The 18,204-nt window shown below is 45.8% G+C and overlaps 1 protein-coding gene across 1 annotated transcript in view; it reads right to left on the bottom strand.

Annotated features, from left to right (window-relative positions):
- The window catches only part of FBXO15 (F-box protein 15), a 58,827-nt gene that overhangs the window by 25,933 nt on the left and 14,690 nt on the right, over nt 1-18,204 (bottom strand). The window contains exons 4-8 of the mRNA XM_051851101.3: nt 16,083-16,325; nt 15,327-15,536; nt 11,022-11,148; nt 9,481-9,563; nt 8,576-8,718 (exon numbers count right to left, since the gene is read on the bottom strand). Of these exons, the coding sequence (XP_051707061.3) occupies nt 8,576-8,718; nt 9,481-9,563; nt 11,022-11,148; nt 15,327-15,536; nt 16,083-16,325 (806 nt within the window). The remainder of the gene's footprint in view (nt 1-8,575; nt 8,719-9,480; nt 9,564-11,021; nt 11,149-15,326; nt 15,537-16,082; nt 16,326-18,204) is intronic.

Genomic DNA, 18,204 nt, shown 5'->3' with positions numbered 1-18,204 from the left:
TGTCTGACACTCAGGAAAAGGCAAAGCTATGAAGACAGTAAAAGATCAGTGCCTTCCAGGGATTAGGGGAGAAGGGTAGATGAATACATGAAGCATGGAGCATTGGTAGGGTAGTGATGTTACTATAGGAAACTACAATGGGGGATAGACACCACTAAATTTGCTGAAATCCATGAAACATACAATTCCAAGAGGGAGCCCTACTGTGGGTGATACAGTGCATCAGTGTGGGTTCTTCAGTTGTAACAATGTTCCACTCTGGTAGGAAGTACTAAGAATAGAGGAGGCTAACGCATTTGTGGGGAGGGGATGTGGGCAATCTCTGCACTTTCCTCTCGGTTTTGCTGGGAAACTAAAACTGCTCTGAGAAAGTATTTTTTAAGTCAAATGACAAAGGTAACATACTTGTTATTGAAAGACGATTTCCCTTTGTTTCTTTACTATTATTCCCCCTCTGACCCTGAGAAAAAAGACTACAGTGTTGTACTGTGTAAAACCTTTTCCCTTCAGCCTCTGAAAATTGGTAATAATTAGCTTGATACAAAGATCAAATAAACATACATTCCTTCAAACTCTGCATTGCTGATCAGGCCCTTCGGGCAAGCTCTATTTACACTTCAAAGACACAACTGGGCTCTTTCCTGCCTTCCCTTTCGCTAGGCTGCACTGTAATCTCATCCCAGGGTTCATGGACAGTTCTGCAGAAAACAGTCAATACGGCCGGCCTGAGACTGTGGCTTCTTAGAAGAATCTGCTTAAAAGGCTGACCACTGGACATGGTCTACAAACTTGGATTTCAGGAGTGTGCCTGCCCACCACTCTAACCAACAGGGTGGCTCACTGTACCTAATCCGTATAAACCATGCAGGCTATGGGGACTGCTCCTGTTCTTTCAGGGAATCTGAAATGTTGGTGGTAGTAGGTCAAGAGGTCCTACGAGGTCAGCCCCCAGGAAGAACCTCAGGTGCTGAGTCTCCAGAGTCTAGGCAGAGTTTCACACGTGTGGGCACGGTTACTCCTGGAGGAACATCTTGTGGGGCTTCACAGACAAGCTTGCTCACATGCTGGTCTCCGCACTTCACCCCGGCACCTTTTCTCTTCGCTGATTTTGCTCCGAATCCTTGCACTGTAAAAAATCTAAGACTAAACTTGGGGTTAGTGCTGGGGACCCAAGCCCAACAAATCATTTACATTTCAAAAAACAGAAAAAGAAAACATAAATAGTAAAACCCATAAGGTTCTTTCCTAAGTTCACCTCAAGCGTTCATCTACAGATTACTCTTACCCGTTATGCATTTCATTCACTGTTGATCCCTCTCTCCCTCCTACCCTTCACAAACACAGAGTGACAAAATATTTTTTCACCTAAACTTCCTTTTAGCTCAATTTTAGTGGCAACAAGAAGTAGCAAATATGCATAGATGGTTGGGGCATCATAATTTTTCTTTGAAGAGATTAAATATATCCTTAAAAAAAAAAAAAAAAAAAAAAAAACCTCTCAGAATAGCCATGATTTGTCAAAGTGGCAGAAAACATAAACATACCAAGAAAGAAAAGTCCCCAGTTCTAGGAGGAGTGTGACAAAGTTCCAAGGAGAAGCAGTTAAACAAACCTACAAGGGAAGGACAGACGCAGCCCTTGCTGGTCGCGCTGAGAAGAGCAGCGAGGTAGGTAGCCCGCCCACCCCTAGACACTGCTTCTCAGAGAGAGAGAAGGTCTGGAAGCCGCAGGAACACCTCACTGGGGGGCTCCAGCTAGAAGATGCTCTGACCCCAAAGGGCGACGGGAGAGAGGTAAAGCAGGACTTGGTGCCCTCGGGCTGGGAGCTGAGCCTGCTGGAGACATGCTGGCGCCCACTACAGCCCTTACCAGGCGAGGACAGCTCTCGGAGCTCAGGGATCTGCTGGTCTCAGACAAGGGACTGCTTTATCCCTGCACGTTTCCTGAGTCACCTCGGACCCGATTCTCCTCCTCTTGACCCAGGAAACTAACCCCAGGCACCAAGAGTCCACAAGGGTCTTCTGGTTTGTTCTCAGTAACATGTACTGGGTGGGGGGGGGGGGAGGTTGGTTTCAAAGAGCTTTAAGAACATTAAAATGCGTGAGACAGAGTTAAGCAAAGGGAAGGGAGGAAGGGGGGACAATTAAGAAAGCATACACAACAATGGCTCCTCTAGCAGAAAGGAACACTCAGCTGGCTTCAAGTTCACGGTGACTGTTTCTTACACTGTGTGGCAGCTAAACTGTTTATTTATTCTTTTATTTTATTGTATATTGCCAAAAGGATAGCAAACTCAACTATGCAAGTTTCATAATAAATTCCCACTGGGAATTTTTCAATAGAATTGCCATGGATCTGTAGACTACATCGGTACACCCACATGATCCTGACTCAAAGATGGAATGCTGGACGTGGCCCTGCCAAATAACCAAAATCAGCTCTGTAGAGAAATTACGTAAAAGAGTTTTCTCCTTTCTGCTGCTGTGTGATTCTCCCGCCTCTCCCCACCAAGCTGCCTGCATGCGGCAACTACTTGCTACCCCTCTCAGCACAGGTCTGCGCCCTACCCGCCAAGCTTCTCTGCACCTAAACTCTTGGTGGCATGAACTGGGTCTGCCCCCGTGCCTGGCACAATCCCTGAATTCAATAACTGCTAATGATTAAACCAAACACACAGAGCAGCCAGTCCCTTTGCTTCCTGCAGCTCCCTAGAGATGGCCTTATTAGCACCAGCCCAGGTTTCTTGGATCTCACTGAGATGAACAGAGAGTACAGAGCCACCTATATTTCAGGGACATGATGATAAAACACCTACCCTTGACAGGGACAAAGTGTTCAAAAACTAGGGGCCAACTGCTGTCTTTTCCACTGCAGTGGCAGCACTGGAGTTTGCGGAATAGACCACATGGTACCACGAGAGACTTTCTCAAAAACGGTGAAGGACATTCTCTTTGTACTTTTTAAAAATTAAGAGAGACTCTTGAGGGCAACAGCACCCTCTGCTGGATCTCAGTAGCAGAACCACTGCAGAGGAATCATTTGACTGCACTTACATTGGAGGCCTTCCTGTTATGGAAAATCTTATAATGAAAAAAAAAAAAAAACAGATAAAAATCACATGATTCTCCCCTCAGTGTCCCAATATCCTTCATTTATCTTAGCCTCTTACATACTGGGACAGTCACAGCCTTCAGAGAACATGCTGAGAACAGCATGAACGGAGTTGACTCAAAGGCTACACAGCGAGGCAGCAGAGAAGCACCCTATCCTGACCACACGCATGATGCCAACGCTGTGGAAACAGAGGTGCAGTCACCCACACACAGAGATTCTCTGAAAGCACACCATGAAAAAGCAAACCTGCCCAGGAAGTGCTCCAGACCCTCTGCTCTGCAGTCACGTGGGCCTGAGAGCAGTCAGAATGGCCGCGTGCAAGCTCACCGGCGCTCGGCTGCGGGCTCCTCGTCAGCAATGCAGGGATAGGAGGGGCCTCGCCCGTGTGCAGTGAGAACCACATGAAGTACTAACCGCCAATGGGAAACAGCAGGAAGCTAGCGTGAGTGCTCCCAGGTGTCCCCATCACCATCCTCTTCGCCGTCAGGAAGGGCCACCCTAGGGGTAGGGGTGCACTACGAAACGCAATCAGAGTGCACTGCATTCATTCCGAACCAGGGAGTCAGAGCTGCCTCCTCTGCACCCCGAGGGGCTGTGCACAGCACGGATCCCGCACTAACAGACTTAACCTCCCGAGAAAGAAAGGCAGAAGGCTGAGTCCACATACGCACGTATATGGACACAAACACGTACACGCAGAAGGCGAACACAACAAATACAGCCAAAAAGAGTTACAAATTGGTGAATTCTGTGTAATGGCTATGCAAGAGTCCTTTGCATTTGGTACACCATGAAACTATTTCAAAGTAGCAATTCAATCTGGCGAGTATCTTTGAAACGAATTTCACAAATTCCTAAATCCGTATCTTACAGATAATGTTGGACAAGAAACAGCAAAAGTTGCTGATGCTTGCTGTGTGAGTGGATGAGCTGGACACTTAGTGGCTGTGTTCAGATTCTGAAGAACTCCGATGGGTGTACAAGTAACCAGCCACAGGGACACAGACACAAAGGACTACAAGCGGCATCGGCCAGGCCTCTCTCCAGACAGACACGAGGAAGTACTGGGGAAGGGGATCTCTGAGATGATCCTGCGTTCTAAGAAGGAAACGAGCTAGCAGGGGGTGCCAGCAGCAGCAATGAACTGCCTGCGCACCAGGCCCCAAGCAGCCCTGAGCGGCCAGGTGGGGGCAGGATTTCACTCTCCACCATGGAGAGGCTTGGCTGCTGGCCCTGCCCTTGCGCTGGCCCAGCATGAAGGCCTCTCAGCCTGTGGCCCTGTTCTGCAGCATTTGAGGCTGGGCGGCCTCCTCCCCAGGCAACAGAGGACCACCACAGCTTTACCAACACGGTCCTGGCCACTGCTGCCGACAAAGCCTCAGCTGAAGAACGGGGAAGAGCAATAGGATAAGAGGCCCAGGACAAGCTATCGCAGGGGCTTCTGACCGTGTAACCATGTAACCTTTGAGGGCACGCAGCCCTCCACCACTCGCAGTGTGACAGCCATGTGCACGCCCGCTGTGTGCCAGATGTGGGCTGACATTCTGAGGGACAGTCTCGAACAACACAGACAAACATGCTGCCTTGTAGAGCTTAATTTCTTAAATGTAAATGAATTAAACAAGCACAATTGTGTAGTGCAAAACTCAAGCCAGGCAGGAGGCAGGGGTGGGGGGTGGGGGGCAAGCAGGAGCCTCCAGGTGTGGCGTGGCAGGGAAAGATTCCCCCGAGGCTGTCAGTGAGCTGGGAGCAGAGAGGTGGCCCTGCTGAGATCTGGGAGGCAGCATGGCAAGGCGGGGGGAGCAGGCCAAGGGTCCCAGGGCACAACAGGCCTGGCACAACCAAGCAACAGGGAAGAGGCCAGAGAGCTGACTCAGAGCCAGAACAGGGCAGAAGATGGAAGGGGTGAGGCCACGGAGGGGCGGCGGGCGGGGTGGGGGGGCTCCACAGCCCCATGCACGGCTCACAGTGTTCATGGGGAAGGGCAGTCAGAGGAGCTGCTCCACCCAGCTCACCTGGTCACAGAGAATCACGTCTCCTTCACCCATTACCGAGGCCAGCTTCTCACCCTGGTGAGACCCGGACAGGCGGGTGCCCAACTCAAGGCTCAGTGGAGAGGGGACACCAGAGGATGAGGGTTGCAGCCACAGAGGAAAAGACTACGTTTTCAGCTAACACAGCACAGAGGCACAAGCACTTGCATGTCAGAGTATGAGCACAAGAGGTGGATTTCCATCTGCAGGGCCCCTGGTGACAGGACAAAGGTGTACAGATTGGGTGGAGAAATCAGCTGGGCTCAATGAAAGGCCACCTGTTTGGCAAAGCAGCAAAGATGATGGAAAGAATGCCCATACCCACCTCTGAGTGTCTGGGTTCAATTCCTGTCCTGGCTCCCAACTCCAGTTTCCTGCTAATGCCCAGCATGGGAAGCAGCAGGTGACAGCTCAAGTAGGTGACTTCCTACCACCCAGGAGGGAGACCTGGATTGAGCTCCAAGCTCCCAATGCCTAGCTTTGGCCTGACCCAGCCCCAGCCACTATGGACATCTGGGGAGAGAAACAGCAGATGGGATCTCTGGCTATCTATCTGTCTGCCTCTGTAGCTTGCTCACTCTCTCACTCTCTCTCTGCCTTGCAAATAAAATAATTTTTTTGACAGGCAGAGTTAGACAGTGAAAGAGAGAGACAGAGAGAAAGGTCTTCCTTCCATTGGTTCACCCCCCAAATGGCTGCCATGGCCAGCGCGCAACACCGATCCGAAACCAGGAGCCAGGTGCTTCCTCCTGGTCTCCATGCAGGTGCAGGGCCCAAGCACTTGGGCCATCCTCCACTGCCTTCCCAGGCCACAGCAGAGAGCTGGACTGGAAGAGGAGCAGCCGGGACAGAACCAGCGCCCCAACCCGGACTATAACCCGGAGTGCCAGCACCACAGACGGAGGATTAGCCTAGTGAGCCACGGTGCCGGCCAATAAAATAATTTTTAAAATAAGATCTTTAACTTAAATGAATACACGATTTATTTACTTACCTTATAAATTCCACAACTTAACTCTGCCTACTTGAAACACTCAAGCAATGAAAACCCAGGAGCAACGTGCATCCCTGGGATCCAGAATACGGTCTCTGAGTACCATTTCCACTAAAAAGAGTCTTTTATTTCCTACTTAAATACTCCTATATCCATCAAAGAAATTGCAATTGTTGCTAAAAATCATCTCACAAAGAGAGAAAATTCTGCCAAATAATTAAGGAAGAAATACTGCCAATTCTACGCAAAAATCCCACAAAAAATTCACCAGGAAGGAACACTTCTCCATTCATTCTGAGATCAGCAGTGTTGTGAGAACGAAATCACACAGTGATGTTACAGAATGGCTAGAAGATATAGTGTAAGAGATGTGACAAGCATTAAATGCTAAATAGTTTAACAAGAAATGCACAAAACTAGCAAGACGACTCAAAAAAGTATTTTTGAACAAAGTAAAAGCATTACACATTCTTGGATGGCACATGTCAACAACAAACATTTATAAAAACATTTGGTGCAGAAAACAACAAATCTTTCTGAGCCAAAGAGTAAAGAATGTTCAGGCACTAAGAGAGGGATATCAAAAGGGCAGAGAGGCTAGCTTGAAACAAACCACACTGGCTAAACTAGGAAAGCATTTAGCTTCAAAAAGAATAATTTCTGGGGCCAGTACTGTGGCATATTGTGTAAAGCCTCCACCTGCAGTGCCGGCATCCCATATGGGCGTCAGTTCTAGTCCTGGCTGCTCCACTTCTGAGCCAGCTCTCTGCTGTGGCCTGGGAAAGCAGTAGAGGATGGCCCAAGTCCTTGGGCCCCTGCACCCACATGGGAGACCCGGAAGAAGCTCCAGGCTCCTGGCTTTAGATTGGCTCAACTCCAGCCATTGCAGCCATTTGGGAAATGAACTAGCAGTTAGAAGACCTCTCTCTCTCTCTGCCTCTCCTTCTCTCTCTGTGTAAATATGCCTTTCAAATAAATAAATAAATCTTTAAAAAATAATTTCTGTAACTGATTATAAATTACTAAATAAATAAAAAGATAAAAGAGTCTAAAGTGACATTTAAAAAGCAAGAAAGAAAGGAGCACCAGCACTGTGGCACAGTTGGTTAAAGCCCCAGCCTGAAGCACCGGCATACCAAATGGGCGCTGGTTCTAGTTCTGGCTGCCCTTCTTCTGATCCAGCTCTCTGCTATGGCCTGGGAAAGCAGTAGAAGATGGCCCAAGTCCTTGGGCCCCTGCACCTGCATGGGAGACCCAGAAGAGGCTCCTGGCTCCTGACTTTGGATCAGCTCAGCTCTAGCCATTATGGCCATTTGTGGAATGAACCAGTGGATGGAAGACCTCTCTCTCTCTCTCTTTCTATCTCTCTCTCTCCTTCTCTTCCTCTCTCCCTCTCTCCCTCTCCCTCTCTGCCTCTACCTCTCTCTGTAACTCTGATTTTTAAATAAGTAAAAACTAAATCTTTAAAAAGAGAGAAAGGGTGGGAAAAAAAGAGAGTTCAAAATCATTTCTACCACAAAGATAACTAATGTATCAATTTCATAATCTGAAACTTGGTGGTTAAAAGGCGAAGAGTTAAGTATTCACACTGCCTTTACAGGAGTTAGACTCTCAACCTGTATAATTATGTGTTCATTTTAGTGGGTATCCAGCCCATTAGGTAAATGACTTGAGGAGTAGTCTATCTAGAAAAGAGTATCTTTAAAATTACGAGATCCCATGGTCACCATCTGAATCAAATAATGAAGCTTGGCATTGCTAACAATGGGGCAATCTAATATTATGTATGTACCTCTTCATATGATACAAAATGAAGTATGTAATTTCTCCCACAAAAATACCCTTACTAAAAAGGCTAAAGTGAATCTACCCTAAACTCCAATATAACAAGATACAGAATAACCAACCAAGAAGAAACAGTCAGACAAACTGGAATGGGCACCTCCATTCCTTCTTCTTGGCTTGGTTTACACACCTCCTGTCCTTTCATCCCAGCCTCTGTCCCAGCTGCAGTCAGTTCAATGAACACTGAGACAGTGCAGACAGTAGAAAGGCCAGGTTCTCTTTATTCTCATCTTGGACAGCTGCTATACTGGCCCGCCTGGCAACCTGGCCAAATTCCTTTGAGGAAGAATGTTGGGAGGGAGGTACATAGAAAAACACTAAGGAATTATCAGCAGAAAAGATGGGTAGAGACCATATCGAGATGGTAACATAGAGCAGACAGAGCAGACAGGGCCAGCAGCTAGAGATTCGGTGTAATCAAGATATTTCACAAGTCCTAGAATGATATGGGGGTTGAGAAGATAGATGTGCTGACAGATTATCAAGTAGTCAATGAAGACAACAATTCTTAACTCAAATATAAAAACTGTTTCCCTGTTCTCTACAACCTTTTAATTTGATGATGAAATAAAAATTCAGTTGACTTCACCTCGCTTGGTGAAGAGATTACGAAATGTACCACACAGGTAGGAAACTCCACCACTGTGCAGGTCCACGTGGAGCTGGTAGCCATGTAGTCCATACTCTGGGTTGTCATCCAAAACGGGACTATGAGGAGGCAACTCATAAGGACTGAAAAGCAAAACAAAACAAAAACAAAAATTCATCAACACCAGAGGAAAAAATACCTGGATTGAAAACAATTTTTCAAAAATTAACATTCATTTACATACTTCTCAATAATTTTCAATACCAAGAGCTCAAAACAACAGCTCCATGTCCCTTTTATCAACTTCTATAAAAACAGGGAAAGATATGAACTCTTGGGCATCCACAAGACCACCACAGCTTTCTGATATCCTCCCTAGGGCTGCAGCTCCACATTGCTCTGTGTCTCCTCTGTCTCCAGAGGGCAGAAGTACTTCAGTAGGCAAATGTACAAAACAGGTCCAGTGGTTAGTAAACTGGGCAGAAGACCCAAGCCGAGATGGACACTGCTTTTATCAATAAGTAAAACCTTACTACACAAAGGAGCTTTTTAGGTAAACAAAAACTGAGTAAGAAGGAGTCTAAGCACACAGGGGAAGGATGGGCAGGAGCTGTAGAGCCATGAGTCTGTGCACCTTGCAAGATTCACAAGTCCACGTAAGTGCAGGAACTTGAGAGACAGCAGCAGCACCTTGCAGCAATGAAGCCATCCTGCTCCTATAAATAATATTCTACTCAGAATAAAGCCAATGTGTACTCAGGGACAATCTAATTATTTTAATTTCTGTCTAATGATTCAAAACAGGGTTTCCTTGTAGTTGTTCTCAGGATATTAAGATGGCATCAACTTCTAATCCTCTACATTGACTGTACAAAAACTGAATTCACCCTTGTACAGATACATACACGGTGGCCGAGCCTAAAGTGCTCCTCTCCACAAGGTGATGGAAATGAAGATTTGCCATCACAAAAGCCAGCTCTTCCTCCTTCTGAAAAGTTAATTAGAAAGAATACATTTTTCAGCTGAAGCATTTCAATTTTTCACAAGGTCATCGTGAAGGTCACAGCACATTCATCTTGTAGATAGATGCAGTTTCTTACAACTATGAGAACCACCACAGTGCTAATGCATTATTACTGCTAGTATATTACCACTATGTAATGACTTAGATATCATACTGACAACATAACCACAATTCACCCAAAAATGCAGAGCATGTACTGCCACATAATTAGCATCCTAGTACTTGTGAAATATCATATTATAGTATATAAGATGATTACAAAAAATACAAATTGTTAGTTCCCGACTGTTTTGAACTCTTTTCAAAGATAAAGACAACACTGGTAAGACAGACACCAGATTAATTCCCCAAATACTGAACATTACTGGCATCATGTTCCTATCTCAACTGCCTGCTTGATTCAGAAGTTAGCCAGATTCAGCTTCTTCACGTATCCATCAGGCTGGACAGCAGAAAATGGGACTGTTCCGGAGCTGATATCCATGTCTCCCTAGATTCACCACTGACAGTTCCTGGCGCAGGCAGCCCCACGTTCTCCAGTGGCCAGGCAGATGGCAAGATCGACCAGAGCATCCTGGTAACTGCAGGCCAGTGTAGACTGATGAATTTAAGTCATGCAGTACACGGCAAGCAAACTGATGCCTTACTCACAAGTCACCCTCACACAGAATGGAAGGAGGGAGGGAGAAATGGACTCCCAGGGTTAAGTTGAGAAACGAAGAAGGTACAAGAGGACCAGGCTATATGAAGCGGTGGATTTCGATTCTGCAGAGTCATCTCACAGAGATGCAGACCGCTGTTCTCAGCCTCGAGTCTGTGAACTATTCTCTTAAAACAACCAGAGGCCAAGGCCACAGATGTAAAATAATCTGGGTATACAGAGGGACATCAAACTGCTCTGCTCTTCTGTGCAGTGATTGGCCAGAAAATGAACCCCAGAGAAGCCTGCCCTGGTAAATCGAGAAACTCTGCATGGAGGGAAAGGGCAACTTCTTAGATCCTTTCTCCTGGAAGGCGGATTACACACAATGCCGCACCTTCAGCATTAGCAATGTGCCTGGGAGATACTGTGTTGAGTGCACAGGAAGACAGGCTTTGGCAGAGAAAGGACATGAAAGGGACAGAAGCAGGAGCATGAAATGATTGGAAGGGGAAAGGAGGAAGGTCTCGCAACACTCAGGGAATAACATGGACCACACAGAAAGGCAGGAAGAGGTGCTCGTCCCCTCTGACAGCGGACTAGCAGAGCAAGCTCAGTGGAACAGGGGGTCACACGGAAACACAAAGGTGGCAGCACAGGAGATGGAAAGGGACTCAGCGGTCTCCGGGGATTGCACGTGCGGTGTCACACCGCATGGAGACAGACGTGGGGGTGTGAGGGAGAAACGACACAGGACAGACACACACAGGGCTTGGTCTTACCTTCCACAGCCCCACCAGGAGGCCAGGGTTTAGGCAGAAGATCCGAATGAGTCTGTCACAGCCAATCAGCGTGCACTCAGTTAAATGACTGAGGTCATACTTTGCAATTAAAGAATACCAACGAGGTCTTTGAGCAGCCATGCCAAAGAGAGGGGAGACAGAAATGAGCTTTTCTATCTGCAGCATTGTCAGCTAGCTCACCAGTGCATCTCAAAGTGCTTTTGGAGAGCATTTCTAGATGAACAACTGTGTTCAGACTAAATGGCATGTCTGTATGGTACGGACACAAAACACTTATATAAATAAAAGGCAAAATGGACATTCCAATGTCTTATATCCAACTGTGTTTTCCTTTGCTCCCTCTCACTCTTACTGTCAACTCAATGGCTTAGCCAGAAGAAAGCTGAAAAAGTGGGAAAACCATCTTCTGTTTCTCCCCACACTCCGATGCCCAAACCCAGCACAATGCTTCACTCAAAAGCAGACTCTCAGTGTGTACCCCTAACCAAGTGAGTGAAACAACACGCAAGCAGAGATGCAATGCTTTACACGACACAAAGGCAGGAGGTCTCAGGGGTCTGAAAGTAGATGTGCCTTTTACAGTCATTACCCAAGATAACTCAGAGATGGTGAAAACTGAAATACTGAAAAATAACTCTAAGCTAAAAATCATGACAATTTTCATGAAGAAAATGCTATAAACTCTTAGTCTTAGTATCTAAGAGTAAACATTGAGATGTGTAAAAAAGGAATGACTCAGCTATTCTTCCTAAGACTTGAGACAATCCAGAGGGAAGCATCTGCATCTCTACTCTCCCTGGAGACACAGAGCTCTGTCCCTCCCGGGGACCTGGGGGCGGACCAGGAGATTACACAGCAGATGGGACCTCACAGTCAATCAACAGCAGAGTATTGCACCAAAGTCCTGAAGGAGTGGGGGGCCACACGGTTTTCCAGAGTTCACGTCCAGCACCCAACACACAAGCCAGAGGCAACAGGTATTCAGAAGTTCATCAAGTGCAGTAATTAAAGAGGAGGTCAACAGTGCACTGATTCAAAGCAGGGGTGGGGGCTGTGTGGCATCAAAACCAATGCAGCTACCTACTACTCCAGTCCTGCATGTAACTTCTGCAGATAATCGTCTGTGCCGACAACCGGGTAAGGAGAGGGGGGCACTGAGCATGTGTGCTCTGTATGAGCCACAGAGCTGCTCAGCATCGGCAGAAGGCACCTGGAAGAGCCTGAGCTCAGGGCAGGAACCTGAGTGTGGACTAGCGACACCAGAGGTAAACCCCAGCTGCAGCTCCGCACAGACGGGTTCCTGTGTTGCAGGACGTCGCCAGCCGCCTCAGAGGGCAGGATGCAGATTGAATGAGACAGTAGAAAGAGAGCACAGACACACAACAGGTGCTCACTCAGTGGTAGTCACTGCTGTTATCCCACACAATGTGGATGAAGGAGGCTGGGTGGGGATGGGACAAATCCTCTCTGCCCACTCTTCAGGGTGCCCAACGCTGGACAACACTCGTAAGTCAGCCTCTTGAAGCCTTTAAGCAGACTGTGAACACACACTCAGCCCTCACCTGCCTTGGCCTTACAAACACAGAAGCCAAGGCCAACATTCACCCAACAGTTCTCATCAGCCTGGGGAGGAGCGGCACAAACTGCAAGATGGGAAATGCTGGCAAGAAAGTGAATTTAGAGTCGACTAGAAAGGCATAAAAATCACAGGGAAACTCAAATTGCAAACTGTATCAATGTGGCTTTCGCTCTGCTTGAAGAAGTTCTCATAGAGGAAGCAAGAAAAACCCAAACACAAATCCCTTGTTGGCTGTAGGCGTGCACAACGATCTAGCGTCCTGCATGATGAAAGCAGTGGCTTATAAAATGGCAAAAAGAGAGAGAGAGAGAGAGAGAGAGAGAGAGAGCGCTGTTTGAAACAGATTCTTGAAAAACACTTTTTGTTTGGTTTACCTCAGTTTACCAAAGACTGGATGAAGTCCACTGAGTTTTACTAAAGATAAATTGCACTAAATGAACTTTCCCAATGAATTTTAGCATTTGTCACTATGTCATTTCTAGTATTTCTGACCCTAATGGCAATTTTCAGGAACACATATTTCAGTAAGCTTTACAATTCGATATAATCAATTTAGGGTTCTTTTTTAAGATCCTTCTAAATAATGTTAACAATTTTTTCCTAATACTTTCCAATAACATTTCACAACATTCCCACTAATACACCTGTTCAGTCAAACCAGTGGAGGTGTGTAGACTCATTATCCAAACATAATTTCACAGTACATAAAATCAAAGTTTTTTTTAAGATTTATTTATTTATTTGAAAGTCAGAGTTACAAAAAGAGAGAAGGAAAGGCAGAGAGCGAAAGGTCTTCCATCTGCTGGTTCACTCCCCAGTTGGCTGCAGTGGCCTGAGCTGCACCGATCCGAAGCCAGGAGCCAGGAGCTTCTTCAGGGTCTCCCACATGGGTGCAGGGGCCCAAGGACTTGGGCCATCTTCTACTGCTTTCCCAGGCCATAGCAGAGAGCTTGACTGGAAGTGGAACAGCTGGGTCTCAAACCAGCGCCCATATGGGATGCCAGCACTGCAGGTTTTGGCTTTACCCGCTACGCCACAGCACCAGCCCCAAATCAAAGTTTTACACTAGAAAAATCTGGTGTAAATCATGATACTATAAGAAATTACAGAGATTTTCCCAAATAAAAATACTATTTAAAAAAGTAAACTGTGTTTCCAAAATATTTTCAGTAACACCATGAGGGATAATAATTTACATTTATTTTTTCATCACTGCACTAAGGGAATTTTTAGATTTACCAGCACCAACAGGTCCAAAGAATGGGACACTCAGGGCCCAGAGGAAGCTCAGTGATCGCTGAGACAGTCACAAAGAGCCAGCACCATGGAGAGCAGCCAAAACCAAGCTTCTCCGTTACAGAGGCACAGAAAGCAATTCCACGTCCGGAGAAACTGAAAGAACGCTGTCCCTCCAGAGAGACGGCAGGCACCAATACCAGCTACTGTGACACCGGTCACAGCTACGGCAGATAAGAAGAGGAACTGAAAGAAGAAATTCGGCAAGCAAAGAAGGTAAGCAAAATGGTGTGGTCAGTGCCATGGGAAAACCAAAGGGCGCTGAGACTGCGAGGGAGGTGGAGAGAGGCAAGACGCCAGCACTGGAGAAGGCAGGCACTACCTCTGCATTTGCCGTCAGTTTTACATTAAGGATGTCAGCTTGCTCAGGAGAGGAGGATGCTACACAGGCCACAGTCTGTCTCACTCAGAAAACGACCGATGCCAAGAAATTGAATGTGATGGATTTGCTGGGAAAGGCAGATATAAGCCTCATAATGAGGATGGACTCAGTGCAAAGCCCCTTAACAGAATAATGAGAAGTGCTCAAAACGCATCAGCAACGTGATACGAGTATTTATAGGATTTGTGATCCTTTTCACAGCAGCCACACACGCTAACTGCTACATCGGCGCATCATCACTCAGGTGCAGAACGAGGAAGCGACTTCCATTGTTACGTATCCAGTAAGTCAGGAGACAGGCACACAAATAACTAACAAGTATGACTTTACAACCGCATACTCAGACTATGATTAATGTGCTGTTGATTGAAGGGGAAATAACGGGGGCTGGCATTGTGGCGCAGCAGGTGATGTCGCTGCCTGAAACACCAGCCTCCACGTGGGTGCAGGTTCGAGATCTGGCTGCTTCACTCTGATCCAGCTCCCTGATAATGTGCCTGGGAAAGTAGTGGAAGATGGTCGGAGTCCCTGGGCCCTGCACCCAGGTGGGAGACTCGAATGAAGCTCCTGGATCCTGGCTTTGAATGGGACCAGCTCCAGCTGTTGTAGTCATCTGGGGAGTGAACCAGCAGATGAAAGATTCTTTCTCTCTCTCTCTCTCTCTCTCCGTGAACTCTGCCTTTCAAATAAATAAATAAATCTTAAAAAGAGGGAAAATAGTTTTATATATATTTCTGTTAAGATAGTTAAAGCTAAAAACTTCAAGAGGCTAACCATCAATCCACTCAGGAAATTTTGTTAACTAGGTTATCATTCTCTACTATTGTAACATAAATTTAGATATAACAATAAATGAGAGGAATGCATCACTTTGCTTAGTCTATAGTGACACAAAATGACAGAAAAGTTTTTAAGATGTAATTAAATTATAAATTATTGGTGGTATTTTTGAATTACAAAAGTAAGGCCACCTAATATTTACATACAAGATGTTCTCACCCAACAATTCTGCTGAGTTAGTACTTACCCATTTTTGGTGGAGAGTTTATACCGGTCCATAAAAACTGGTGTCACACCACACAAATCTAAGGTTGACAACGAGGCTAAACATGGCCAGTTTTTGTCATACCACACCACAGTAACTGATGTATCATTTAAGGAAAGATCAACATGGTCCATGATATATTCTTTTCCACTTTTCTCTTTCAATATAATTGCCCAGCTTAAACCAGATATTCTGGAAAAAGAAAAAAAGCTACAAATGTATACTTCATTGCAAAAAAAAAAAATGCTAAAGGCAGTTTTACATGATATCATATTTAAAACACCTTGTTTCTTAGAAGCCGAAGTCAACATGCTCAATATAATGTTCACCTCAGCAGCAGTTTTCAGATCTCTCTCCTCTCCTAACATGCACTCTCTGGACACCTGTGATGTCCCAGAGACTGGCAGGACATGACACGCATGATGAAGGCTCTGCCCACCAGGAAGGACTCCTCCAGTACTCCTGCTTTACCAGAGAGATCGCTAGGCTATTTCTGTTCTTCACAAAAACTTTGGGCCATAGGAATGGAACAAGAAATGCTGTGTTCTTTATAGATGTACAAAACACAAAAACACATCAGAGATGGTTGCCTACAATCTAAACTGTACCAACTTCTTACATATACAAATGCTTGCAGCCACTACGGTCACTCCTTTCTAAAGTGGTTATGAATGGGAACACTTAACCGTGCTGTCCAGTACCCCGGTGGCCACTGTGAGGCCAGAACACGCTGTGTACCTGAGGGCCTCTTTGGTTTTCACTGGCAGGCCTGTGTAGGGGTTGACAGGTCTCAGGACCTGAGCGAGTGCCCCCTGCACGGATGCCATCTGCTTTGTAATATATTCCTTCTTCCAGTATCCGGCTTCTTTTTCCCCAGAGGATAGTACGCTGGTCTCCTCAGCTGCCCCTTCCACTGCATCGACTTTCCAATTGGATCTTCTAGGTGGAAAGGCAGCCGAGTAAACTCTGATCCAAATAAAACTAGAGGGAAAAATGAGGAAATGTGTTAGCTGACAGACACTGTCATGTACCTGCAGTAGCAATACACTAAGTTAGAGACACATAATAATTTTAAGTAGTCCAATCCGTGAATAAGTCAAGCTGAACATTTATGGTTGTTGATACGTCGAAGTGAATTGTATTCTGAGATAAGGGTTCACCAGCCCTAAAAAATGCATAAAGGAGTCAAAGCCTATTTCCCAGGGTCAAGTTTAAAGTGAGCAATCTCATGTTATTTGGAATCATCCAAAACTGTGTATTCCTAGGAGACAGAAGCAAGTATATACAGTGTGATTCTTACTTTGTTTTTAAAAATATATATGTTTTTTAAAAGACCAGAAAGGATACATACACATATATATGCAAACAAATCAATAGTGAATAACTGAATTGTGTATTATTTTTGCTTTCTACTTTTTAATTATTTCAAGAATGAACCTGCATTGCTTTCACAAGCACAAAAAAGTAGAGATCATTTAAAAATAACTAATAGTGGAAGTTAATATAAATTTTTGTGAGCACATTTAAGAACTTCATACAGGTTAACACACTCAATCCTCACAATAAACCAATGAGGTGGCTCCAACTACTGTCCTCATGGAGTAGCGGATGTAACTGAGGCCCAGATGCAAAGTGATTTGATCCAGGTGCATAGACAGAACCAGGTGGTGGCACAGGATCTGAACCCACGCAGCCTCAACCAGAGCTCGCACTCTTACCCCCTGCGCGTCACTGCTTCTTCAACAGCATAAAGAAAATGAATAAGCTGCCCAAAGAAGCGAAGGAACCACGAGGCTGGAATTCAAATTCAGCTGTGAGACAACATCTCAGAGCCCTGAGAAGTCACTGCGCAGGGCAGCTCCAGTGCGCCTAGAGCTGACCCGAGAGCTGTGCTCCCTGGGCCACAGCACTCCACCAGGGAGAGAGGCAGCACTTCGGGAAAACCGAGAGGGGAAAACCCGCTTCCTAATCTGAAAGGCAAATTTCACATGAATATGATGTAAGTATTTGCTAACTGATGCCTCCACTTTCCCATCTAGAGCAGTATAGGACAAAACGGTCAGTGGGCAAGAGGGAATCGCTGGGAGAAAGCAATCCCCCCACAGAAGGGGCTGGCCCTGAGTGGCAGGAGGTCCACTGGAGACACCCAGGGACCCTCTGCAGAGAGGAGTGGCTACCGCACTGCCCGCAGCAGAGTCGGGATCTTACGCCACAGCACATCTCGCTTCCGACACTCTGCAGACAGCCCGACACTCAGTCACTCACTCACACCTAACAGATCCCTGCTGACATCTCTTTCCACACAGATTCTCAGGTCATTCCTTACCCCACAAAACCATTTAAAGCCAAGCCCTTATATTAAACTATTTTATGTCAGAACAGAAATTTCTGGATTTTCATATGTAAGCTAATAGACACAAAATGATTTAGTTGAGTACATCTAGGTAAATCTCAAAGCATTCTACCAAAATATCTGGATTTGACACTTTTAAACACTCACTATGCATAAAAGCTTGCTCTTGTTATATTCAAATTTATTTGACATATCATCTCGCTCTACATAGGCTTTCCTCTGCTTTATCAAGATCTTTATGGATGCCAAATTTCTCACATCAGTACTATGTAATCTACTGTTGCTACCACTTTTTACTCGCTCTGGCACTCACAAACCACAAAACATGCACCACTGTGGAGACAGGAATCAGAGCATAAACACCACAGCCACCCAGAGACAAGAACTACACCTCGTACTCGGAGGACCAACTACATTCACACATTACCTTATCTCAGTTGTGCATTACAGAATTAAAACATCGTAGTAAATTCCCCTTGACTAATTGTAAAATATGTTAAGGTGCTT

Source organism: Oryctolagus cuniculus, chromosome 10 (assembly GCF_051225735.1).
Source record: "Oryctolagus cuniculus isolate XC-2025 breed Fujian yellow rabbit chromosome 10, ASM5122573v1, whole genome shotgun sequence".
Taxonomy (NCBI): Eukaryota; Metazoa; Chordata; class Mammalia; order Lagomorpha; family Leporidae; genus Oryctolagus; species Oryctolagus cuniculus.
The sequence above is the reverse complement of the archived record's forward strand: the minus strand, read 5'-3'. Positions and strand labels throughout refer to the sequence as shown.